We start from the raw sequence: 26808 nt of genomic DNA on the forward strand, positions 1-26808 counted from the left end.
CTCCTAGGCCTTCCCCCAGTTTTTGTCCACACTGATACTCTAAAAAAATCATAAGATCATCACTGCTTGGCAGAGTCCATCTAAAATGTATATCCCATTTCCAGAGGTCACAGTTCTACTGAAGGTCATCAACATGTTTGTGAAAATTACTCCTTTATATTTTAACTCTGGAGAATGTGCTTCACTGAACTAACTTCTCAAGTCTTAACTCCTCTGTGAGAGTTTTCTAGCCTGAGCTATTGCATCTCTAGGAAAGAGGTATACTTTTTTGCCACATACCTTTTTTTTGTTGGTGGGACAAATGTAGAAATTGTCAATGACGGTAGTAATCCCGGGCTGCAGATTCAGCTTTGTATATAATGTTCCAAAATCTGATGACCTGAAAGAAACATTGAACAGCTATAAGTGCTTCCCAAAGGCCCCAGTATTTCAACCATCCCTGAAATGTACTTTGTAACACCAAGTGTCTACTTCCAATGCTTCTGTTCCAGCAATTCAGTTTTTTATGCTGTTACATCACTAGGTAGTAGAATGGACTTGCAACTACTGAGCAGTGCTCAAGGCTTGAGAAAAACTGTTGACCTCTCTGTATTATCCAATTCTACAAGGTGATAAGAGTTGTTCTGATGCTATACAATATGCTTACAGTCACAGATGTAAACACATACAAAACCACAGGAATTGTTATGACTTCAGTACACGTCCATGACCACAATCAGATAAATTGGCACTGATATCTTTAGATGAACCTGTGAAAATGCTTATCATCATTGCAGTACCAGAGGCCTCCATTGCAGTGCTAATGATCATTTACCTAGGATGTATTTAAAGAGGCTAAATCCTGCTCACCATGAATTTACTGGGAGAAGCTGATTTCAGAGGGAGCTGTGTGCTCAGTGGGAGAAGGATTTAGCACAAGATGTTTAAGATTGAAAGTGAACTTACTATGAAACTATCTGTACTGAAGACATCCATACATCTATTTCTTTTTCTGATCATCAGTGCAGTACTGAGTAAATAAACAGCAAAGCAAATGCTTGACCTCCAATAGGTCTTAAGCACAAAACTATGCATTTGTGCTACAGCTAAAGGTAGCGTGCACGCACAGCCTTGTTTTCATGGAAGAACTACAATTAGTCAAACCTTGGTGACTGTTTTAAGTATGGTACTTATCACTGCAGTTACTGGAAAAAAGCAAACAATTCAGCAAAAACTATAAGTTAAAAACCTGAACCCTAAACATCCTGGACCAAATCCTGTATGCCTCATTCATGGTTCAACTGTGCCACATGATCTTCCATATGTGGGATCTTCCCCTCTGAGGGAGCCCGATCAATGCAACTCCCAGGAGTTCAGGCCACAGGGGGCACTTGCCTCACATGGATAACTCTCGCCCCCAGACAATTGTAGAGGAGCCCGTTAGGTTTACGTGCAAGCCCCGGTGACTTGGGGGGAAAACAAATCCTACCTCCCAATGGAACAATTTGAGAGAAAATTCAGCAAGGTTATTTGATTCCCGATAGCCGCATTCAGCTCAGACTCTGTATTGTTACCTACTCCTTACCCCCCTCAAAAGGTGGCTCAAAGCTTAAGGGCTGCTTGAAATTACACCAGTTAGAAAAACACTAGTTGTGAAAAAACTTTTGCAGAAAATCAAAGAAGAATTTCAAGCATATGTATGTATGGTCTGTATGTATGAATGTATGATCTAAATTCATCTTAATATCTGTACTGTGCTCAAGAAGAAGGATCCAGATTGGCAGAGGTGTTGTGTGGAGGGCTCTTGCTGAGTCCACAAAGTTTATTTGGAACTCTGCCTGGAGGGGAGAAGGAATATCAGCATACCTTATACCCTGACCAGCATCCACACTTGCCAGCACAAATGGTTCAAGGAAAAATGAGGATGTTCTATCCGAATCTGTCAACAACTGGAATTTCTACAGTCCAGAGAGAGAAGATCACATGACAAAATGAGAGCATGTGTTCCAACATGCACAAATTGGACAAGTTTATATTCAGGAAGATTAGAGTGCAAGGTTAAACAGACTTCTTACTGTGCTCCCTCCCACGCAATACCACCGGGTCATACTCTCTCTATTTTTCCAGCTGCCGCATCATTATATTAGAATCATAGAACTGGAAGGGACCTCGAGAGGTCATCTAGTCCAGTCCCCTGCACTCAAGGCAGGACTACATATTATCTAGACCATCCCTGACAGGTGTTCCTCCAATCTGCTCTTAAAAATCCCCAATGATGGAGATTCCACAAGCTAGGCAATTCTAACCACTCTGACAGGAAGTTTTTCCTAATGTCCAATTTAAACCACCCTTGCTGTAATTTAAGCCCACTGCTTCTTTTCCTATCCTCAGAGGTTAAGAACAACAATTTTTCTCCCTCCTCCTTGTAACAACCTTTTATGTACTTGAAAACTGTTATGTCTCCTCTCAGTCTTCTCTTCTCCAAACTAAACAAACCCAATTTTTTCAATCTTCCCTCAGAGGTGATGTTTTCTAGAACTTAAATCATTTTTGTTGCTCTTCTCTGGACTTTCTCTAATTTGGCCACATCTTTCCTGAAATATAGTGCCCAGAACTAGACACAATACTCCAGTTGAGGCCTAATCTGTGCAGAGTAGAGTAGAAGAATTACTTCTCGTGTCTTGCTTACAACACTCCTGTTAATACATCCCAGAATGATGTTTGCTTTTTTTGCAACAGTGTTACACTGTTGACTCATATTTAGCTTGTGATCTGCTATGACCCCCAGATCCTTTTCTGCAGTACTGCTTCCTAAGCAGTCATTTCCCATTTTGTATGTGTGCAACTGATTGTTCCTTCCTAAGTGGAGTGTTTTGCATTTGTCCTTATTGAATTTCATCCTATTTACTTCAGACCATTTCTCCAGTTTGTCCAGATCATTTTTAATTTTAATCTTATCCTCCAAAGCATTTGCAACCCCTCCCAGCTTGGTATCATCCACAAACTTTATAAGTATACTCTCTATGCCATTATCTAAATCATTGATGAAGATATTGACCAGAACCAGACCCAAACTGATCCCTGCGGGACCCCATTTGGGACCCTAGGGAGGAGGGATAGCTCAGTGGTTTGAGCATTGGCCTGCTAAACCCTGGGTTGTGAGTTCAATCCTTGAGGGGGCCACTAAGGGATCTGGGGCAAAATCAGTACTTGGCCCTACTAGTGAGGGAAGGGGGCTGGACTCAATGACCTTCCAGCTCTATGAGATAGGTATAGCTCCATATATTAAAAATGCCCTTCCAGCATGACTGTGAACCACTGATAACTATTCTCTGGGAATGATTTTCCAACCAGTTATGCACCCACCTTATAGTAGCTCCATCTAGGTTGTATTTCCCTAGTTTGTTTATGAGAAGCTCATGTGAGACAGTATCAAAAGCCTTACTAAAGTCAAGATATACCACATCTACCGCTTGTTACCCTGCCAAAGAAAGCTATCAAGTTGGTTTGACATGATTTGTCCTTGACAAATCCATGCTTACTGTTATTTATCACCTTATTATCTTCTAGGTATTTGTAAATTGATAGCTTAATTATTTGCACCATTATCTTTCCGGGTACAGACGTTAAGCTGACTAGTCTGTAATTTCCCAGGTTGTCCTTATTTCCTTTTTTATAGATGGGCACTATATTTGCCCCTTTCAAGTCATCTGGAATGTCTCCTGTCTTCCATGACTTTTCAAAGATAATTGCTATCATTGACATCCTTCTTCTCCCCACTAATGGGAATCCAGTTCTCTATCCTTACCACAGCCTTCTTTCACCACTCCAGTCACCTTGTCACTCTACTCAAGCTCCATCATTCTTCCCTACTTCAACATCCTTCCACTATACCAGCATGGATTCTCATTCATATATGGAAGAACAGTCAAGTTCCACATGAAGGTCTTCTCTCTTTGGACAACTATTTCCGGGGCTACCGAAATTATAAAGAAAGTCAGTAGAATATACGGAGAACCCAATATGTCCTGCTGTCTTCAGTGAATCAACCTACCTTCACGTTGATTTCAATGGAACTATGACAATTTACACTAGCTGAGGATATGCCCCATAGTTGCTCGCCAGGGATATTTTGCCCTCACAAAGTGACTGAATGTGTCAACTACAAAGTATTACTAGGACATATTTGGATTCTCCTGAAGTTCTAAGTGACATTTAGAAGCACCTTATTTGAAATAAGGTTGCCATCAATGAGTTTGATGGCTTTTTAAAAAGCAAATCGATTTACAGACTGTTAAAATAATGGGCACACCCTTATCATAATGGACATGCCTGGCATATGATAGCTTATAAAAATACAGATGGATGGACAGGACGCAATGACTTATAGGGCATCCCGAACCTGCTGCTTATGCTAGATTTTGTCACTGAAGGCTAAAAATGGTCACTGTCATTTTCCTAAGAGCACTCAGGCCTCATCTAAGAAAATTATTAAAACCATCTGCTCATCAATAAACTGGTCTTCAGTAAACAAAACAGTGGATAAGAATTTTAACATGATTTTTGGGGAAAAAAAACGTTAAAAGATATCATGGACAATTTTGCAAATAATAGAAAATTTCCAACATCAACGTCTTTTTTTAAAAAATGTTTCATTTTTTTAAAAGGCCATTTTTGACAAAAAATAACGCAAACATTTTCAAATAGCTCTTCTGCATATCACTCCTTTTTAAGTAGGCTTATTACTAGTTAACAACTAAATAAATGTAACAATAAAAATTCAGAACTGGCGTATGCCTGTGTAACTCCTTATGTTACAGTAGCACTAGCTTAACACCAAAGTCTGAAATTCCAATTATCTTCTGTCCTCTATTTATGGAGGTGAACTGTTAATATATTAAACACCATCTGTAGCTTAATGGTTCAGAGACTCAATCACAAAAACTATCAAGGCAAATTTCAAAGAGATCCCGTAACAGAGTTGTCAGTGGTTCCTTCCCCAGAGGATGGAAGGAACTGACCACATCTAGTTACCTACCCTGGGTGTTCCAGCACAGGCCTCACTTCCTTACTATTTGCCAGGGGCTTTTCTGCATTTTGTGGGCCTTCTTACGTTCTCCAGATGGGGGATCAATTAAAGCCACATGTGCTAACATATTCAGGGATATTCCCTTCCTGTGTTCCCAGCAAAGAGGGGGGTCAGCAAGTCTACAGTGCTGACAGTGATCCAGCACCAGCATAGGGGGAAAGTTGAGTCACGCTCAACCTGTCCATCTTACCCAAGGAGTCCGCTGTACTCTCCTCAGGGTCATGTTTCATGTCCCCTGGCTAGGAGTTCCCTCCACGGGTTCAGGAGTCACTCCTGAAGTCTGCTGCTTAGGGCAATCTTCCTTGTGCACCCCCGGACGTGGACTGCAACTTCCTCCCTTTTGAAGGCCTCCTCCCTATCAGTCAAGATTGAGAGGCTCAAAGTGCGGGGCTAGCCCTATCTTTCTTGTCTATACAGCCCATCCCAGCTTCTAATTTTGCACCTGCGATATCCTGTGAAAAATAAGCACAAATTACTGTGTATAACCATGTTATATGATTCTGGAAGGAATTGAGCTGCTCTTGGGAAGTGTTGAGAAGCCATCAGTCTCCAGTGCCTTAAGTACATGACAAAGATTATTTGTGCAAAACACTGAAGCTGGAGGCAGCATGGCAAATAGAATGTACAACTTTGATAATTTTAATCAAGTTCCAAGTTCAAAAAAACTTTGCATATGCAAACAGCTGTCATTTTTCAGTGTGTAGTGAGGACAGGATTTCCTGTTGCAGATAAATGTTGCTTATTTGCACTAGATGTGATTTCTGCTTTTGCTTTACCAAGGGACTGGAACTTTATAAGCCACAGTGAGAAGCTGTGAAGGATTAACTCAACTGATTTCTTAGATCAGGTCTGAGCTGCTGCTCTGAGGAACACCGCAGATACCATTTTTAGCTCTCAGTGAGAAAGTCCAGCATAAGCATCAAGTTCTGGATGCCTTATAAGTCACTGCACCCTGTCCATCTATGCTAAAGGGTATGAATATACCACATACATGCACACACTCACACATTTTTTAATGCAGCACAACTTAATAAAGGGATTTCAGGAATCAAAAGCACAAAAGCCTTCAGCACTCAAGGCATGTTCCACTCAAGACATAGAAGCAGAGATAAAGCTACCGGATTCTCAGAACTCCATTATTATTCATGAACAAACTCAGGCACCAGCAACAACCTTTTTCTGACAGGCCACAGTGGTAGGTAATGACTTTTTTAAAAGTGTATGGCCCCACTGAAATATATGCCATTCTCCCTGATGGGTTTTGTTAAAGAAAAATCGCCTCTCTCAGTAATAACACCATGTAGAAATAACACTCATATAAACCAAATAATAGGATTACAGCAAGGACAGCATAGTGTATTTTTAACTTATTACAAGTGTATTGATGCGAGCTCCAGCATATTGAGGAAAAGCTTCCATGAAGTCGAGCGATGGGCCTTAACCAAACCAGAGATTAGAACAACCCTGAAGTTTGAAACCACACCATTTGGGCTAGAATTAGTATAGTTATACACATGCTCTACTCTCATGACTCACATAATAACCACTCAATATTACCGACATGTTCTGTTCTGTCAGTCATTGTTACTATTTAAAGATACAAACTGTTACGTATTAGTATTTTGTTAAAAGTTTAATAATAAAACTGCATCAAATTAGGCCTGAATAAAGACAGGGAGTGGATGGGTCACTAAAAAAAAAACTAATTTCCTGCTGTTGATACTCACACTTTCTTGTCAACTGTTTGAAGTGGGCCACCTTGTTTATATTGGACTCATTAGCACTACAAAAGTGATTTTTTCCTCCCTTGGTATTCACCCCTTCTCGTCACTTCCACCTTAATTGAATTGACTCATTAGCACTGACCCCCCCCCCCACTTGGTAAGGCAACTCCCAACTTTTCATGTGCTGTGTATTTATACCTGCCTACTGTATTTTCCACTCCATGCATCTGATGAAGTGGGTTTTAGCCCACGAAAGCTTATGCCCAAATAAATGTGTTAGTCTCTAAGGTGTGACAAGGACTCCTCATTTTTTCCACCCCTGGAAGTAACTCTGACAAGTGGAAGACTGTGTGGTTCCTACCTCCAGGAGGCAGGGAAGTTGTTTTGAGAGAAGAATACCCTGTTCCACTAACATTTCAGTCACAAATGTTTGCTCTCCATTTTTCATTTATTCTCAAGAAAAGTACACTGGGAAACGAAAAGGGAGGTCACTTATAAATGCGTTTCCTGACATGCCCTCTTCTACTTTGTCCCTTTGAGGGTTAACTCTAGCTTTCTTTCAGCCAAAGGAATCTCTATGGCTAAGAGGTCTTCTGTCAAATGGCAGATTTCTGTGGCATCCAGGAAAATTACAATGGAGGTGTTTCAATGGACACAAGGATTATTCAGCATGCTAAATTTGAAAACATTTGAAAATAGGGCTGTCAAGTGATTAAAAAAAAGTAATCGTGATTAATCACACTGTTAAACAATAATAGAATACCGTTTATTTTAATGTTTTTGGATGTTTTCTACATTTTCAAATATATTGATTTTAATTACAACACAGAATACAAAATGTACAATGCTCACTTTATATTTGTTTTTGATTACAAGTATTTGCACTGTAAAAAAAATTAGTATTTTTCAATTCACCTAAAAAAAGTACGTTTAAGTAATGACCATTTTGTACTGCAATCTCTTTATCATGAAAGTTGAATTTACAAATGTAGAATTATGTACAAAAACAATGCATTCAAAAATAAAACAATGTAAAACTTTGGAGCCTTCAAGTCCACTCCGTTCTACTTCTTGTTCAGTCAATTGCTCAGACAAACAAGTTTGTTTACATTTTCAGGAGATAATACTGCTCGTTTCCTGTTTACAATGTCACCTGAAAGTGAGAAAAGGTGTTCTCATGGTGTAGCTGGCGTTGCAAGATATTTACGCGCCAGATATGCTAAACATTTGTATGCCCCTTCATGCTTCAACCACCATTCCAGGGGTAGTTTCCGCATCACAGTGTGTCTCTTTTAAGACATCTGAAAGCATGCTACGCACCACTCCTTGACACTGTCCGATTTTGGGAGGCACTTCAGATTCTTAAACCTTGGGATGAGTGCTGTAGCTATCTTTAGAAATCTCATATTGGTACCTTCTTTGTGTTTTGTTAAATCTGCAGTGAAAGCATTCTTAAAATGAACCACATGTGCTGGTCATCATCCGAGACTGCTATAACATGAAATATATGGCAGAATGTGGGTAAAACAGAGCAGGGGACATACAATTCTCCCCAGGGAGTTCAGTCACAAATTTAATTAATGAATTATTTTTTTTAACGAGTGTCATCAGCATAGAAATATGTCCTCTGGAATGGTGGCTGAAGCATGAAGGGGCATACAAATGTTTAGCATATTTGGCACGTAAATATCTTGCAATGCCAGCTACAAAAAGTGCCATGCAAATATCTGTGCTCACTTTCCAGTGACATTGTAAATAAGAAGAGGGCAATATTATCTCCTATAAGTGTAAGACAAACATCTTTGTCTTAGCGACTGGCTGAACAAAAAGAAGGACTGAGGGGACTTGTAGGCTCTGAAGTTTTACATTGTTTTGTTTTTGAGTGCAGTTGTGTAACAAAAAAAATCTATATTTGTAAATTGCACTTTCACAACAAAGAGATTGCTCTATGGTACTTGTATGAGGTGAATTGAAAAATACTATTTCTTTTGGTTACCATTTTTACAGTGCAAATATTTGTAATAAAAAGTAATATACACTTTGATTTCAATTGCAACACAGAATAGAATATATGTGAAGATGTAGAAAAACATCCAAAATATTTAATAATTTCAGTTGGTATTCTATAGTTTAAGAGTGCGATTAAAACTGTATTAACAGATTAAAACAGTGATTAACTGTAATTAATTTTTTAATCAGGATTTTTTTTTTTACTTAATTGCATGAGTTAACCGTTAGCCCTATTTGAAAAACAATGAATGATAGATGTGCTGCTCTCTTCATGCTGGCTTTTAGGGGTTACTAATAACTTAAAGATGCTGTGGGAACATTTTAGTGATAGCTGAGCTCATGATTCAATTCAGATGTACATTACAGGGTTATGGAAAGCTGCGTCTTTTTATAAATATATATGCTCAAATCTACAAATAACGTGACATGCTTATTGGATCTGTTCCCATCTAAACTGCTGATCTGGACTATTCGTTTGAAAACTCCCAGATAATACTGCACTCTCATTTTCTCCCCCCTTGGCTAAGCGTCCAGCCATACTCAAGAATGGCTAAGTAACACTTCCATTTCAATTAAATATTACCTTCTTCCTCTTGTTCTTCCTAGTATCATGGTTAAAGGGCTACCTGCAATTCTGTCTCCTTCCTGGTCTCTCTGAGTGTATGCCTTTAGGTGTCAGGCCTCGTTCCCTGTTCATTCCCAGGCTTTTGTGAAAAAACAGTTCTAGAACTTGGGGCTTCTCTACACTTAAAATACTGCAGCATAGTGCAAGACATATATGAGAGGAATGTACAGTAAAATTGGGCAAATAACTAATTTTTCAGCCCAGTGGCAGTTCCAGGAAAATAAATGAATAAATTAATTGCTTGGGATCTAACACTGGAATATTTCAGTAAATTGAAAAGGTAGATTTCAAGCCTGTTCCAGAGCAAGGATTTGAAGCTGGGATTTCCCACAACCCAAGTGAGTACCCTATGTACTGGATTAAAGGTTATAAGGGAGGTGGGCAGTATTATCACCATTCATGGTTGAAACTAATAGTGTGAAATTCACAAATTGTTTTGGGCTGACCAAAATTGCATTTTTCATCAAATAAACTATTAGTCTACAAATTTTGCCCTGCAGAGACCAGCAAAGAACCAGCAGAAATTCCCAGATTTCCCTATGTTCCTGTCATTTTACTGACAAGAACACAGATTTAAGGCTTTAATTCCAAAATATCCGTTTAGAAAAATCAAGAAAAATAAATACAGTTGCAAGTGGCCATTCCAGTTCTGAATTCCTGACATTTTGATCTTTTGGGGGATTTGGAACTAAGATTTTTAGAAAACACTCTTAATTTGACTGTCCCTGGTGAGAAAAAAAGTAGCACTCTTGCTAGTGCACTGAAAAGTTGGTCGGTTAGGTAGGACTTCCATTTGGAAATAGCTGTTTTGTTGTGCTTCATCAAAATATCAGATATGCTGGACAGCACACATTGGAAAGCAAAGACCAGAACATACTTTAAGTACAGTAAGAAAGGGGTCTTTAAATCAAATAACTCATAGTGCTGTAGAGTGGCACTGCTAGTGACAAAGGAGACAGGGCGAAATTCTTCCTTCAGATGACAGGTGTGTATCATGTAACTGATATTTTCTTAGTAATTTCAGATTTAGAGTTAAAGAAACACACAGAAGTGGGTTAGGCTAGCACATCCCCAGGTTAGAACAGGTTAGACAAACATCTATGCAGTGCTGGTCTACGTATATTTAATTATACCCCAGCCTGGAGATAAACGGGGCCACCTCTTGAAGTCTTTTCCAGTTCTGCATTTCTATTATTTCTATAATGCAATCTTCAATGTACATGAAAAAATCCAGATGGAGTAAAGTTTTAATTTAAGCAGTAGAGAGTCCAGCATCTCATCTAGCAAGGTGTCACCTGGGAATGGAGTTATAGCCACATAAAAAGCATAAATAAAATACCACTGTTGATAATTCATACAGCACTATATAAAGTGATAAATATTAATTTGTTTTCTCTGGTGCCATAGAAATGTTAACTGGATCAGAAAATGTGGGAGGAAGTTGACTGTTATGCATAAAAAATTTAATATATATAGACTCTGCTTCAGAAGGTCAGCCTATTTCTGTACTTACTGAGTTGAAAAAAAAAAAGAGTGGTTTCACATAACTACTTGCTCAGTACCTAAAAAGATAAAAATGAGCACTTCAAGTCCATCTTCATTACAATGCCTTTCATAAGACCCATCAATTTTGAGAGCGGTGGAGAGCAGAGTATGCCGAAAAAAAAGGCCTCAGGGCTATAAAGCAATTTTTCAACATTTCTTTTACTAATTAGATTGCTAAAAAACAGAATAGTTCTTACATCTCATCCAGAATTATTACTCCTGTGTGACTGCTGTGATTGATAATAAGTAATTAACAGATATATTCTTGTTAAACAACCCATGTTTGTGGCTCGTCTAGAATGTTTACAATGATCTGCCACAGAAAAATGCTAGTTCTTTCTCATGGCTTTTTATTTACACTAATGTGCACAAAAGTCTCCAGCTCCGTGCACTGGGCATGCACACACCTAAGTGGAATACACGTCTGCATCTACTGCAAAGAAGAAATAATTACCTGTATTGTACACCACCTGCCTCAGAAGTGTCTGCCCATTAGCCAGGTTATCGCATTGTATTAAAGGTCATTACAATATTCAGATAGTTTTGTAACAATATCAGATTGCCTAAACACACATTAAAACCACAATGAGTGAGTCTCATCTGGATCATCATTTTGTAAAGCAGACTAGTAAAATATGTAATTAATGCAAGAATGTAGGGGAGAAGGCACATTTCAGAAGCTCTGTTGAAGTTACCAGGGGATTTCAAATGCCCCATATTCACTTCAGCAGGATTTGTTTCTGTTTTTTTTTTCTAATGACAAGAGTCATCATCGCCTAATATCTTTATCCAATTGCTAAATCTTTTTTATACATTTTGTTTAGAACTTTGTGTGGCCAAGTCAATCTCTTAAGTTCCTTTAAATTCTCAGTAGTCATTCTCCTGTAACTGCAGTGACACCTGGTGAGGGAAGAATTGATCAACAATAGATTGGCCTGCTGTTGAACTTGGCAAGTAGGCAACTCATAAAACCCCAGCAGATGGGTTTTTTGGTGGTTTTTTTTTTTGCTTTCATAGCAACTCTTCCAAGTTCTTCACCAGGCATAAATCCAAAAGTGACTCAGAAACAAGAAAAACACTGAAGTGCCACCACTACAACTCTTAAAATTAGAGGGCAGAACCAACCTATTCTGCAGGTCCCAGCTAGACCATCAGAAGCAGAAGAGGCAGTGAAGTGTTCCTATAAATTATGCAGAGAGATTACAAAGGCCATCCATGGCAAATGCAGCACATTTTGCCCTGTGTCACACTTTACCAGGAAACAGTATCAAAGCACAAATACAGCCTCTTATGTGGGAGTTTCAAAACTGAGAACATGACATTTCATAGCAGCAAGTTTTGAACCGAGCTATTTTATGGCAATTAACACACCCACATGGACCCACAGCATCTCTACGCTATGATAATGACTGTTCTAAAAATATAATAGACAGATAAATAGAAGAACTATTTGGTGCAGCCAAGACTTTTTTTTTTTAAATGCCATCCTGGATCTTGTTTATAAAAAAAAAAGTCTCAGTAAGAAATGTTCACAGCTGACATCATGCTGTACAGGATGTCAGGGCTGATACACAATAGTGACACACGCATACATTCATTCTCTTGATGATGACTTACCTGCTCTTTATGGAAACTCAGTCTACCATGAATTGTTGCCATGCAATTCCAAATGGGAGTGAAAACAATCCCCACAGAATAAGATTAGCTCACTACAGTAAAGAAAATACAAAGCACTAAGAGAGCTGAAAACCTCAATCCCGAAATAATATCTGGCACTAAGAGACACGGGGGAAAAGGAGGGAGGCAGGAGGAGAATGACCTGCTTCCTGCTAAAGCTTGTGAATTCTCACTATAGAACAGGGGTGGACAAACTATGACTCAGGGGCAGCATCTGGCCCTTCAGACATTTTAATCAAGCCCTCGAGCTCCCACTAGGGAGAGGGGTCTGGGGCTTGACCTGCTCCAATGCTCCAGCTGGGGAGCGGAACTGGGGGCTTGCGCAGCTCCCAGAAGCAACAGCATGTCTCCCCTCCAGTTCCTACACGTAGGGCAGCCAGGGGACTCCACATGCTGCCACCACCCCAAGTGCCACCCCTGCAGTTCTCATTGGCTGGGAACCATGTAGCAGACGGAGGAGGGACATGCCGCTGCTTCCAGGAGCTGCTTGAGGTAAGCACCGCCCAGAGCCAGCACCCCTGCCCCTCTCCCATGCCCTAACCTCTGCCCCTCTCCAACACTCCAACCCCCCATTTTGGGAGCATTCATGGCCCCTCATACAATTCCATACCTAAATGTGGACCTCGGGCCCAAAAGTTTGCCCACCTCTGCTATAAAAGCAAAGATTATTATATACACAACAGCTCTTCCAGAATATCTAGGTACCATTCAGAAGCTACCCACAGTGTTAGAGACTGTGTAACACAACTTCATTCTGCAGATAACCAACCACTACTGATTAACTCCAAAAGGAACTTGTCTAAAGTTTTTCTGGGGTGAAATCCTGATCCCCTGAAATCAATGAGAGTTTTGCCATTGACTTCAGTGGAACCAGGATTTCTTTTCTGGTCTTCCAGTTCCAGAAACACAGGCCTCTACCACTCACACTAAAGGAGAACTCTCATAGCTGGAGGAAAGACCACACAAAAGAATTTGCTATATTGAATATCTACTCAGACAGGCAAGACCAATATATCATAATGGGTATGAGGAGTCGAACATTCTCAAACTTAGATGTTTGGATCTGGATTGCAACTTAGTGGCTGCAGTCCCACACATGCAATGGCATTTCAGTTTGCACAGTAGTGTGCGAACCATTTGTTTTTTTGGTTTGGGGCATCTCTTTTCACAGATTCATAACCTGATTTTTTCATTTTTAGCTTTTGGGCTGAATGTACTCCAAACCCAAAGGAAAATTCAGGCAAAACTAAAGGAAATTTCACCTTGGTTTATATAGCAAATAGCAAGTTTTACACAGATTCCACACAAAACCATAGATCAGTGCAGGTTCACTGAATGTTATAAAGACCGTGACAAACCTTTTGGTGAACCTGGTCTGAGTTTCAGTTTATAATAATAGCCAAAATGATGTTTGTTTCACATTCTTTTTGGTTCTACTGTGATTGTTGTCTGTTACAGCTATCCCCTATTCCATATTGTTTCTTACAGCTGTCCCCAGACTCCATTTTGTTTTCTGTTCTCCTGTGGCCGCCCTTCCCTGGCTGTTAAGTTGTTTACCAGGGCCACTGCCCTTCTCAAAGGGAGGGCCCCTTAAGTTGTTTAACAAGAGCCATTGCCCTTCTCAAAGGGATGCCCACTTGTGCTGCGTGCTAAGTGGGACCACTGCCCTGTTCAAAGGGTTAGTCCTGTTATCATCTCGTTGAGCCTGGGCTTGGTGTAGGGTAGGCAATGTCCAGAGCTGCAAGACCTATTGTGTTTTTAAGATCCTGGGCATGAGTCATAGGCCTCATGTGCTCTTGAGTCACCTATTGCACAGGACTATGTCCAGGCATGTCTCTGGGCTTACCTTCAGTTTTTTCCCTGTGCCCCCTCCCCTGTGACAGAGGGAGCCTATCAGGATTACTGGCGGGAAACTGCCCAAGTTTGCCTTTAAAACCAGACATTTTTGAAACACACCTCAGAAAGGTTCCTGCATTGCTACCTGGTCTGATCAGCCAGGGGTTATGGGGGGGTCCTTTCTCCGCTCTCGTTTTATTTTTGAGCGTACCCCCGTTTTTTGAACGCCCCCCTCACGAAGAACAAATTGCTACCTGAGAGATCTCCTGATTATTGAGACTGTACCGAGCCCTCCTTGCCTCTTCTGATGTTGCTGCTGCTTCTGCCTTTGCTGCTGCCTTGGAGACTGATAAGAATCCTTCTGTAAAACTTTGTATACTTTTATTTTATTATTTTAGCTGCTGGCTCTGTTTCCCCAGCACACAAACTCAAGCTAAACCTTGGTCTGTGTCTTAAAACCTCTCTTAAACTCCAGGGCTCTTTGCCGCGAAAAATAAGTTTGTGCCGCTGCTAAGCTCTGCTCCTGTGGGCTTTGCCTTGGGACTCTCTGCTTTCAGCTGTATCCACCGCTGTAGCCACCATCCCTTGGCTTCCTTGGGAGGTGGGTCCTGGACACATACCACTCTGCCCTCTGTAACCTCCCCATAGCATAAGGTGCACCATAGGTCTTGTTTTTTTTAGTTTAATAAGTCATAGTTTGTTAAGATTGTAGAGCTTGTAAGTTTCAACTGCCTTGTTATAGTTTACTGTTTTGTTGCTCCGTATAGTTGCTTGTTATAGCTTTGCTTAGAATTGTGATATTTGTTGTTTTGCCTAGTCGTTGGTTAAGATAGATAAGGTTTTTTGCTGCTTAAATTCGCCTTCCTGCTGTCCTGATCTCTCCCTGAACTTTCCCGTGTCTGTTTTTCCCCTGCTCCAATCTCCCCCTCTGTGTGCTCCTCCATGTCTCCCTGTTATAACCCTTTGCTGCTTTTCCCCTGCATCTGCACCCTCCGAACTCCCCAAACCCCTTGCTGCTTCTCCCCCTGTGAAACTTCCCAAACCCTTTGCTATTTTTTTTTACCTTTGTTTTTGGTGTCCGCTTGTTGCTTAAACCTCTCTCTAGCCCTTCTTTACACTTCTCTGCTGCCCCTCCCCTACCGAAGATCACCATCACACTGCTCCGTTGTCCTCACCCTGCAGGGCTTCAGAGTCTCTCGCTGCTTCCAACCGCTCGTCTGCATACCACTAATCACTCACTGCCACCCCCCGTTTCTTGACCCAGCCTTTATATTGATATTGTACTGTTGTACTGTAACACACATTTTACTTGTAATTATAACATCCCATTGGTTGCCTCCACTTTTCTGATATACTTTGTATTTACATTGATGCCACTGTGTTACATTGTGTATCTAGCTATTAACTCATATAGAAGCTACCATTTTATTTTGCATTTCTTTTGGGTACGCTTTGCATTTCCACACTGTATCTAGAGTTGCTTATTGACTGTACTGTATCCCATTGTGCTGAACCCCACTTGCTGTAGCCCACTATTAGAACTCCCTACACTGTTCAATAAGAACCCCCACATCGTTGTCTATTGTAAACACCCTATACACCCCATCCCATCGTATTTCATTATTACATTCCCACCACTTCCTTTTTTTCCTTTAATAAAGAAATTAATTGGAACCCCAGCTGTGTGGTAATTGCTCCCCAAGATCCCATATACCTGCAGGCAGGGACAATTGTGTTTTCATACTATTCCCCAAATATATGGCTCTTATGTCTGAGACACTGGACCTATGAGCCATGTTACAGTAGTTCATTTTGATATACGAAAACAGAACTCTGCACTAGTATATTTTAAATAAATCAAATCAAAACAGACTGGCTGTTGATTTTGGAAATTAAGATCCATTTTGATCCCCTCACTTTCAAATCACACTCAAAGAAGTTTCTCTAAAGCATATCCCACCCCACACTGGAAAAAGTCCAGGAACCTAGCTAGCCATTTCTAGAGGCAGAAAAGATGGGTACTAGTGAGGACTCAATGGTTTGGGGCCAACAGCCTTGCAGTCTATATCTGAGAATAACATCCACTGATGTCAGTGGGTCAGATTCTTCTCTCCCTTACACAGGAATACATCTGCAGTAACAGTAATGACTTTACTTTTATGGAGTTTTATATTGGATTTAAACAATATCAGATTATGATCCTGCAATGAAATGCATGCAGGTGGGTCTCTGGGTCTACTTGGAGCACCACTGAAATGATTAGGTTTCTGCACTGGCAGAAGGAGCCAACTGTAAAATCACAGCATGGGATTGGGTGTGTGAATACACTTCTGCATTTGGGAAGTGTATTGTGAGTTTGGGTTCTATCACAATATAAATGAAATTAAATAATAAAATATGAACAATTATATTATATAATTATAATTATAATTTAACTTTGCTTTCTGTTACACAAGTGTAAATTGAAGTTTAAATCTCCTTGGCAAAGCCTTGGATTTTCACTAGGTTAACAGAGATTAGAAGCTGGCTGAGAGGTAATTCAGCAAATATCTAAGAACTGAACAGAGACAACAAGATTTAGCTTGTTGATTCTAGGGCCCTTGAAAAATACTCCAACCAATACCTAGACAGCTTTTTGGTTCTGTACAATTCTTTTTTCTGAACTGTACTTGATGTCCTACTCTGGAAAAAATTCTGAGTACTCTGAATTTTTTTTTCCAGAGTAGTACATGAAGGAAACACGTTTATAACAAATCTTCCTTAATGACTCATTTAATCACTGTGGAAACTTCAACAGATCTCACTCAATTGACAAGAGAGGCATGTTTAACACACATATTCTACAGTACTTTCCAAAAAACACCTACAACATCTTTCTATCTGCCTAGAAGCTTGACAAAGCTGAAAACAATGGTTATTTTTCTCAGCCACATATGATGAGAAAAAAAAACTTAAGATAGTTCAGTGGTTTGAGCACTAGCTTACTCACCTCAGGGTTGTGAGTTCAATCCTTGAGTGGAGCATTTAGGGAGCTGTGGCAAAAATCTGCCTGGGGATTGGTCTTGCCCTAAGCAGGGGGTTGGATTAGATGACCTTCTGAGGTTCCTTCCAACCCTGATATTCTATGAATTGGTATAATTAGTCCCTTCACAAGTCCAGTCCCACTCTTTGTGGTATTTTCAGGATTTCTCTGAGTAGTAGGTAAAACATCATGTCCTGCTCTAACTAAAGACATGTAACATCCACTGAGTCTGGCAGTCAGTTATATGACACAAAAGCAGGGTATCAGGTATCAAACACTGGCACAGGCAAATGTCAGAGTCAGTATTGCAAAACTATGGAATACCAAAACACAGTGCAGGAAAAAACTGTTTCTGCAGCAGCATTCTGTATCATTCTTTTGCATTGATGGATCTTTTGTATTTTTGCTCTAACTTCTCTATACTTTGCTCTAACGTCTGTATAAAAACCGTTGCCATCACTTACACCCAAGCAACCCCATTGACTTCAGTGGGACAACACAGACGTAAATGAGTGCAATGATAGACCCTGTGTATTTAGAACAATTTCTCTCTCTTAGCATCAGGCTTACTCCCATGGGACTTGCATTTTTAAAAAGTTCTTAACATTTCATTTTAATCTTGCTTTGCTAATGAATACATAGTCTCTTTCTGAGGAGCTCTGTAATTTTTAAATTACAAATACACATTAATGATTAATTAGTATTGCAGTAATGCCTAGAGTACCTAACAGAGATAGGGACCACATACTGCTAGGCACTGTACAGACACATAGTAAGAGTTAGGCCCTCACCAAACTTGCATTTTAAGCAGACAAAGGGGAGGGGGAAGAATGTATTGTTATCTCCAGGGTGATATCAAGTGACTTGCCCAAGGTCACACAGAAAGTCTGTGGCAGAGCTAGGCAGAACTGAGACCCAGTCCAGTGCCTTAATTACAAGGCTGCCATTCCTGTAAAGATGATGTACACCAGCATTAGATGAACCACAAGAAAAATGTTATTCAAAGTGCAAGTCACCCTTCTTTCCCTGCCCGCACTAATCAAGAACAGATCTGAAGATCCTCATTCAGTTTTTATATAGGCAAATTCCCATTGACATCACTGGGAGTTTGCCTGAGTACTGACTGAGTAAAAAACCTTGGACATAACTTCAGGGAGTGGTTTTCAAACTGTGGGTTGCGGAATGTAAGGCACTGGGTTGCGGTGGATCTGGTCAGCACCTCCATCGGGCTGTTAAAAGTCCCGTCTGCAGTGCTGCCTGGCTAAGTCAGTCTAGTCCCTACCTGTTCTGACACCGTGCTGCGCCCTGAAAGCGGCCAGCAGAAGGTCCAGGTCCTAGGCGGGAGGCCATGGCTCCATTCACTGCCCCCACCCCGAGCATCAGCTCCGCAGTCCCATTGGAGTCGGACCTCCTGCTAGCCACTTCTGGGGCACAGTGCGATCTGCAGAGCCAGGATAGGCAGGAAGCCTGCCTTAGCATGCCCATTGTGCTGCTGACTGGAGCCGCTCAAGGGCCCACACCCCACCCTGTGCCCCAATCCCCTGCCCCAGCCCTGGGCCTCACCCCAAACCCCTGGTCCCAGCCGCACCCCCGAGTTTGCACCCCCAGCCCAGAGCCCTGATTCCTTCCTGTGCCCCAATCCCCTGCCCCAGCCCTGAGCCCCCCAAATCCAGAGCCCCCTCCTGCACCCTAAACCCATCAACCCCAGCCCCACCCCAGAGCCTGCACTCCTAGCCCAGAGTCCCTCCCACACCCCAACTCTGTTGGGTCATGGTCATCAACAATTTTCTTCAACTGAGTCACCAGAAAAAAAGTTTGAAAACCACTGACTTAAAGTGCCCTCTATGCTGAATGCTTGTGAAGTAACTCAACATATTGATATCACATAATCAAAGAATGAATTACGAAAATATCACATGCTCATGAAAAAATGAGAGACCTGGTCCATAATTTCATGCAACAGATAACTATTTTTCTCTCCTGTACATTGATCTATTTGGGAGAACAGTTCCTTTCTTCTAACACCTCTAAACCATCCATCCAAATTTTGTACTAGCCCTTGTACTATAAAACAAATGGAAGAGCTGTATTTAACATCGGACTCCTTCTGCATTTTCTCTAATTACTATCTCATCAGAATAATGCCACAGTAAATTTAAGGAAACAAAACATAATGGCCACAAACACATGAAGATAGGGCAGAATAGCCTACGTTTCAAAAGCGTTCATCAGAAAGTTAGGTTAAGATGGCCTAGCTTTTGAACTATGTCCAAGTGAACATCTGAATTTCGTGTTTGCTGAGCTCAGGGGTAGTGAAAATATCCCCAGCTCACACAACTCTTACTGAAGACTACTTAATAATTGAAGTCAAATTATTTTTAAGCAGTGTGAGAACATCAGAAAGTCATCACTACTAACTTGATGTTTCCTAGACCAAATTAATGTGTTTCACTTATTTCAGCTGTGTGCACTTACTATGCTCTTCTTCTAGTGGTAGTGTAACCGAAAAAGCTTTAATTTGACAGAATGGATTTTTTCCAATTTCTGAATTCATTTTTTAGACTTAGTGACAAGATGCCTTTGAACAGTTTTAAATTGCAAACTAGGTCGTTCAATGAAGGGCCAACCCATTTCTAAGCTATAAATCATTGATTTTCTTTATGAACTACTAGTTCAAGAATGCTGAAATGAACCTTCTACAAATACATCTTTTAATACATTATTTTGTCATGTTCCATTCTCCTGTCTTTTTTAAGAACTTGCTGGTAGAACTGATTGATGGATAGTCTTATTGTACCAGGAGCACTTGACATTCAACTATTTGACCTTGTCTTCACACTAACAGTCAAGTGCCTTTGAAATCTGTTTACTTTCGAATTTACAGGAGTATTAATGACAAGATGTCAGCATTTTTTAGGTTTGAAAATATCCAAGAATAGTGAGTGAGTTTGGCACAGGATAGTTATCTTTAATGTACTTTAAGCAAGAGAGAAATCTTCGTTATTCCACTTTCTGATTTAGACAGAGCGTGACATCATCCCAGGGGGTCATCAGGTATCAAGTCATTGCGAGGAAGCGAAGAAGACAACATATACTGTTCAGTGGTGGATACAGAACTTAAATGACAGATGCCAATGCACATTCTCTGAAATGGACTCTAGTGTTATTTCAAAGACTGCTATACTAGCGAGAGTAGGATCACCTGTCATCTGAATTTTTTCTGGTGGGGGGGGGCAAGTTTTGGAAGGGAGTATTCTGCATAACTCAAGGTCATTTCACTCTTTGAAACTTAGTAGCTACAAAGTACCAAAAAGAACAAAAAAGGAGGGATATTTCTTTCCTATATCCCTAACATCAAACCTGTTAGACGAGACTCAACGGAACACAACCTAGAAGAAAAGGCTGAATTCAAAATTAAATGAGCATTTTAATGTTTGGTTTTCTTTCTCTCTCTCTCATTCACAGAACTGCATTGAGACGGCATGATTAAACAAGATCCTTTTCTCAGGAAGTGTTTCCTATCACACGCTGGCAAAACTGCTTGAAATGAATATTCTTCGTGATTATTACAGAACTATTGATTTGACACCCAGCACTCTCTCAGAAAACAAGGTGATTTTTTGTTCTACTTCTATCTAATAGAGTTGGACTCATTTTGTCATTTCACATTTTAGCCACTTTATAATATATTTATGAGCATAATATATATTAAGGAGATGACCTAGCAAGGTCCACAAAAAATTGTCCTCTAACATTCATATTTTATCTTCAGGAACTGGCTAACATATAATGAATGGTCATGTAACACCTGTATTTGCATTGGCCACATGCAGCCTATTTAGCAGATGTATGGATTGCATTTTGATTAGCACTTAAAGCTTATGATTTTTTTTCAATTATACCTTGTACATCCATCCCAGAGTTTTATAATGATCACTCACATGTTTCTACATAGAGAAACAAGTTCACATCCAACACAAGTAATTAAACTGTAGATTCCTCAACTTTCCAATTAAAGGAAGGCAGAAGAACATTCAGCTTCTGGCTTGCATAAAACAAAGTTAGAAGAAGCATTCCATCCATTCTCTTTTAGTTGCACACTGCAGAGTTTAAAGGTGAAGGTTAATACTATATGAAGGCATACACACAATGAAAAAGAGGAGTAAAAGAACAGACAGTGAACTCCAGGTCACTTATTTTGTAAATGTGGGGAAAACTGATAAGAGAATACAAGGATTATGGCTTGTTAGGGAATTTTAAATTATTAAGAAGCATTAAGTTACTCACATTGTGAAAAACAATGTGATTCATTTCAAACATGATACAGTTATTGTATTAAACCTCTTATTACTTGCCCATTATCTACTAATTATTAAGAAGTCATGAAGTTTTAGTTACCTATAAAAATAATTCTTGTAGTTGTTATTAAACAGTAATAAAATAAAAATAATAATAATACCATGACGCCATTATAGATGCATTACAACCAACCAGTTTATGTAAGCCAAAAACCACTATCTCTGTGACAAATTTTTGGGTTAAATCCTTTGTTATTGTAATGCCACTGGAGTTATGTCCAGGGTTAATTTGGCCCTTCAAGAGGTCCCAACAGTTCTAACTGCTATTTCATTTTCCATCAGATTATGAAATCAGCTATCATTATGTTCATACCATCTAGTGGAGAAAAAAGGGGGAAAAACTTCTAAGTTAATAGTTTGCATGGCTTGTATTTCAATGGAGATTTTCAGGGATTTGATAAGTGGTAGGAGCAGAAGGCTGTAGAACTCCAGGAAGTATGACATGCATGACATGAAGGCCTTCTATGAAGGTCTCTGTGCTGTATATGGCCCAAAATCCAGTGGTACAGCCCCTGTTCTCACAGGGGATAGTAACGGGCTGCTCACAGACAAAGCCAATATTTTCTCTTGCTGGGCAGAGCACTTTGATAGTCTCCTGAACTGTTAATCCACTATATCTGATGAAGCCTGCCATGAGGACAGGGGACTGGACTCGATGACCTCTCGAGGTCCCTTCCAGTCCTAGAGTCTATGAGTCTATAAGCCATCGAATCACTCCTGCGGCATATCTGTCCTAGAGGAGCTGTGCCTGGACCCTTCTTTAGATGAGGTTACTAAGGCCATCAAGCAGCTGTCCATGGGCAAGTCTCCAGGTCCGAATGGTATTTCATCTCAAGTATACAATTGAGGAGGTGCTCACCTGGTCAGGAAACTCACCTGCCTTTTCAAGACCGTATAGGAACAGGGTACCATGCTCCAGGAGTATAAGGATGCCTTCACAATCTATCTACTCATAGCCCAAGATCCAGTGTGATTCAGCAGCAGCAGCAGTGGGAACTACAAGTTGTGGACTACAAACTGCAGCATGTTCGGAGAACTGCCTGCTTCCTCTGCCTTCCTGAAAGATTCAGCATGGCTGAAGCTGGAAGCATGAGGCAAGCAAGCAGAAAGAAGGCTGCCAGATTGTAATCCTATTCTTTGTTTCTCTACAGAATAAAACCTTGTTCCTGGTTGACACACAACACAGTTGCAGAGCACATAGAGGAGCCTTAGGCCCAGTTTCCCAAAGTTGTGTAAAAAGTCACAAAGCAGACTTACCCTATCTTGAACAACCTCATACTGGGCCAGTGAACGGGAGGGGAGGTACATACGCAAAAGAAAGGGAAGTATATCTAGCTTTGACAGCCATCACTGAATCTCACTTATGTCTACAGCCGGGAGGATCCTTGCACAGGCTGTCCTCAACAGGCTCGTCTCTCACATAGTGAACTCAGTGTATCCAGTGTCACCGCATGGCTTTCATCCTGGCCATGATACCAGGCATGACACATATAAGAGAAGGCTCATGAACAGAACAAGGACCTGTGTTCATGGTGTTTGTTGACTGACCAAGGCTTTTGACACAGTGAATCGCGAGGGCCTATGGAAACTCCTTCACAGATTTGGCTGACCAGAGAAGAAGATTGCTGTCATCCGCTCATTTCACCATGATATGAAGGCCAGGGTGATGGAGCGTAATGAATTATCAGAAGCCTCCCCTGTCACCAACGGCACCAAACAAGGATGAGTAATGGCTCCGGTCCCGCCATGTCTTTTCAGCCATGCTCGTTTGCATTCCAGGACTCTGACAGAGGCATACATATCCAGTTTAGATTGGATGTGCGTCTATTCAATCTAAGGTGACTCGGGGCCCACACCAAGGTAATCACACAGCTACTAAGAGAGCTCCAGTTTGCTGACTGTGCCCTCATTGCCACACACTCAAGGACATTTAGCTTATCGTAGACCACTTTGCCTATGCCTCAAAATGCTTTGGTTTTACAATCAGTTTGAAAAAGACAAAGGTTGTATACCAGCCAGCACCAGACCACCAGCATCACAAACACCATGATCCCATTGTCACAACTGACGATACACTCTCAACTTGGTTAGGAGATTTGGCTACCTAGAAATTCTGCATACTTTTCAGCAACACCATTTCGGATGATGAGATCATTCAGTGCCTGGCAAAGTCCAGGTTGTCATTTGGCACGCTCACCACAAGCTCTGGAGGGAGTGTGGAGTCTGCCTCAGAACAAAGATAAAAATCTATCATGATGTTGTACTTCCCTCACTCCACTGTGGCTGTGAGATATGGATGCTCTATCAATGGCAAATCAAACAGCGGGAGAGATTCCACCTTCACTGTCTAAATCCATCTGCAAAATTGAATAACAGAATATCAAGGGTGGAAGGGATCTCAGGAGGTGATCTAGTCCAACCCCCTGCTCAAAGCAGGACCAATCACCAACTAAATCATCCCAGCCAGGGCTTTGTCAAGCCTGACCTTAAAAACCTCTAAGGAAGGAGATTCCACCACCTCCCTAGGTAACCCATTTCAGTGCTTCATCACCACCCTAGTGAAAAAGTTTTTCCTAATAGCCAACCTAAACCTCCCCCCGACTGCAACTTGAAACCATTACTCCTTGTTCTGCTACCACTGAGAACAGTCTAGATCCATCCTCTTTGGAACCCCCCTTCAGGTAGTTGAAAGCAGCTATCAAATCCCCCCTCATTCTTCTCTTCTGCAGACTAAACAATCCCAGTTCCCTCAGCCTCTCCTCATAAGTCATGTGCTCCAGCCCCCTAATCATTTTTGGTGCCCTCCACTGGACTCTTCCCAATTTTTCCATATCCTTCTTGTAGTGTGGCACCCAAAACTGGATACAGTACTCCAGATGAGGCCTCACCATGTAGAATAGAGGGGAATGATCAAATTCCTCGATCTGCTGAGGACATCAAATTGCAGGACAAGATCCCCAACACTGAAGTCTGTGAGAGATGTCAAATCTCTGGTATCAAGAGCATGCTCATCAGGGCTCAACTTCACTGGGTCTGACACATGATCCATATGAAGGTTTCCAGTACAGCAGAAGAGGTGATCTACAGCCAACCCACTTTATGAGTCAACCCATCCTTAGATATAAAGACACTTTGAAGGCCAACCTCAAAGCATGCATGATAAACGTTAAAACCTGGGAACTTGTTGCACTGGACAGACCTAGATGGAGAGGTCTGTGCCATGAGGTTGTGTCCACTTTTGAGGAGTGGCATGTGAGGTCTCTGTAGGATAAGAGAGCATGTTGTAACGTCAACACCTCAAACCTTCCTCCCAACAAAGACATTTAACCGCATTTGCAAATCCAGGATTGGATTCACTTTCCAAGTGAAGCCATAAAAACAAATAAATTGAGAATTTAAGTCAACACCACTGAACGTTCATTGGTTGAAGTGACAGGAGAATCTAACAACAAGGAAAATTATAGAGGGATCCCCTCAAGGCTTCAGTAAGATGGTGAGATATTTGGTAATGGTTGTCACTATCAAAAAAAAATTTTGCACGGGGAGAGGGGGAAAATGTAAACCCTCAGTTTCTTTTCTTTGCTGGTAGATGTTGTTTAAGCCTTTGGTTCTATGTCAGGACAGAGGGGAGGTGCAACTGTTCTTACTATTTAATGTACTGAAGGGCCTGGGGGAGACTTGGTGGTAATTCACTTACTGTAACTCACCTTACTGCTCCCCACAACATCTGCTCTGACAGGCAGAAGGCATATGGAGGAAGAGATATGGTGGAAGGAGAAGGGAACCTAAACACTTATCCAAGCCCTGCAGTTGTGGTGGACAAGCAAACTTTCCAGAAATTTTCTAGCTAGGTATTTACATGGCCTGTATCATCATAGTATCAAAGGAGTCCTTGAAGACTGGATGCCTATACAGCTGCTACAGTAGAAAGCCCGCGACCCCTTTTCAGCCCTCTCAACAGACTCATGCAAGGCAGAGCAGAATTTTGATTTTAGGGTTTGGTGACCTTTTGTAATTACATTTCAAATAAATAGTATAGTTGTAATTGCTCAGCCCTGTTCTCAGTCTCTCTTTCCACCTAGCTTTTCTTCTCCCTTCTACCCCAGGGCATGTGTGTTTCCCTCTGGCCTCCTCCCATTTCATTCTTATCTTTTGGCAGTCATTACACAAGAGTCAGGATGTAGTATTAACAAGGAAAAATAAATGCATTAGTCCTTGTTTTGAAACCTTGGCATGCCTGCCATAGATTTCATCCAAATTGCAGCATAGCATCATAAGCTGTACAAAAAGCACAGTCCTTGGCATACAGAATAGAAGGTACATGTGTATTTATTGTGAGATTTTTCATGATGTCCTTTCTTAACATATTAGTTTCCAAAGTCATTCCACTGTGATGCATCTCAGACAGAGATGTAAGAGTTTTAAACCCCTTACTCATCTCTTCTATCGGTGGCTCACAAATATTCATCTGATGGGTACCATTGTATAAACCAATCAACATCATCTGATGCTGCAATATCACTCTGGAAAGAAAGTTACTTAGGATATTATGTATCTGAATCTGAAGCAGTGGACTTATCTGGTTGGAACTTTTTTCATTTACCCCCATCTCCTTCGATGTATCTATGGTACACTTTTAGACACTCTATTACTGTACTATTAATACATGAATATATACTACCGGATCTTCACTCTTGCCTACCTTGGATTCATCCTCTTTTTAGGACTTCTTTCTCCCTCGATTCTCATTCTCTCTCTCTCTCACACACACATACACACACACACACTTCTGTTATCATGGGAAAAGGTGAAAATGGTCATGCTGCAGCTCTTCATTCTGGTGGAGAGATCCAAACTCTAACACCCAGAATGATGGCAGACACCCAACCCTCCACTGATTTAACAGCAAGGCACCTGAATAATAGACCACCTACAGCAAGCAC

General features: G+C 40.9%; 1 protein-coding gene across 4 annotated transcripts in view; it reads right to left on the reverse strand.

Annotated features, from left to right (window-relative positions):
• SORCS2 (sortilin related VPS10 domain containing receptor 2) overlaps positions 1 to 26808 on the reverse strand; it is an 849371-nt gene that overhangs the window by 351637 nt on the left and 470926 nt on the right. For all 4 annotated transcript variants that reach the window (XM_030564483.1, XM_030564482.1, XM_030564485.1 and 1 more), the window contains exon 3: positions 280 to 379. In XM_030564483.1, coding sequence (XP_030420343.1) covers positions 280 to 379 — 100 coding nt within the window. The remainder of the gene's footprint in view (positions 1 to 279; positions 380 to 26808) is intronic.

This window comes from Gopherus evgoodei, chromosome 5 (genome assembly GCF_007399415.2).
Source record: "Gopherus evgoodei ecotype Sinaloan lineage chromosome 5, rGopEvg1_v1.p, whole genome shotgun sequence".
NCBI lineage: Eukaryota > Metazoa > Chordata > Testudines > Testudinidae > Gopherus > Gopherus evgoodei.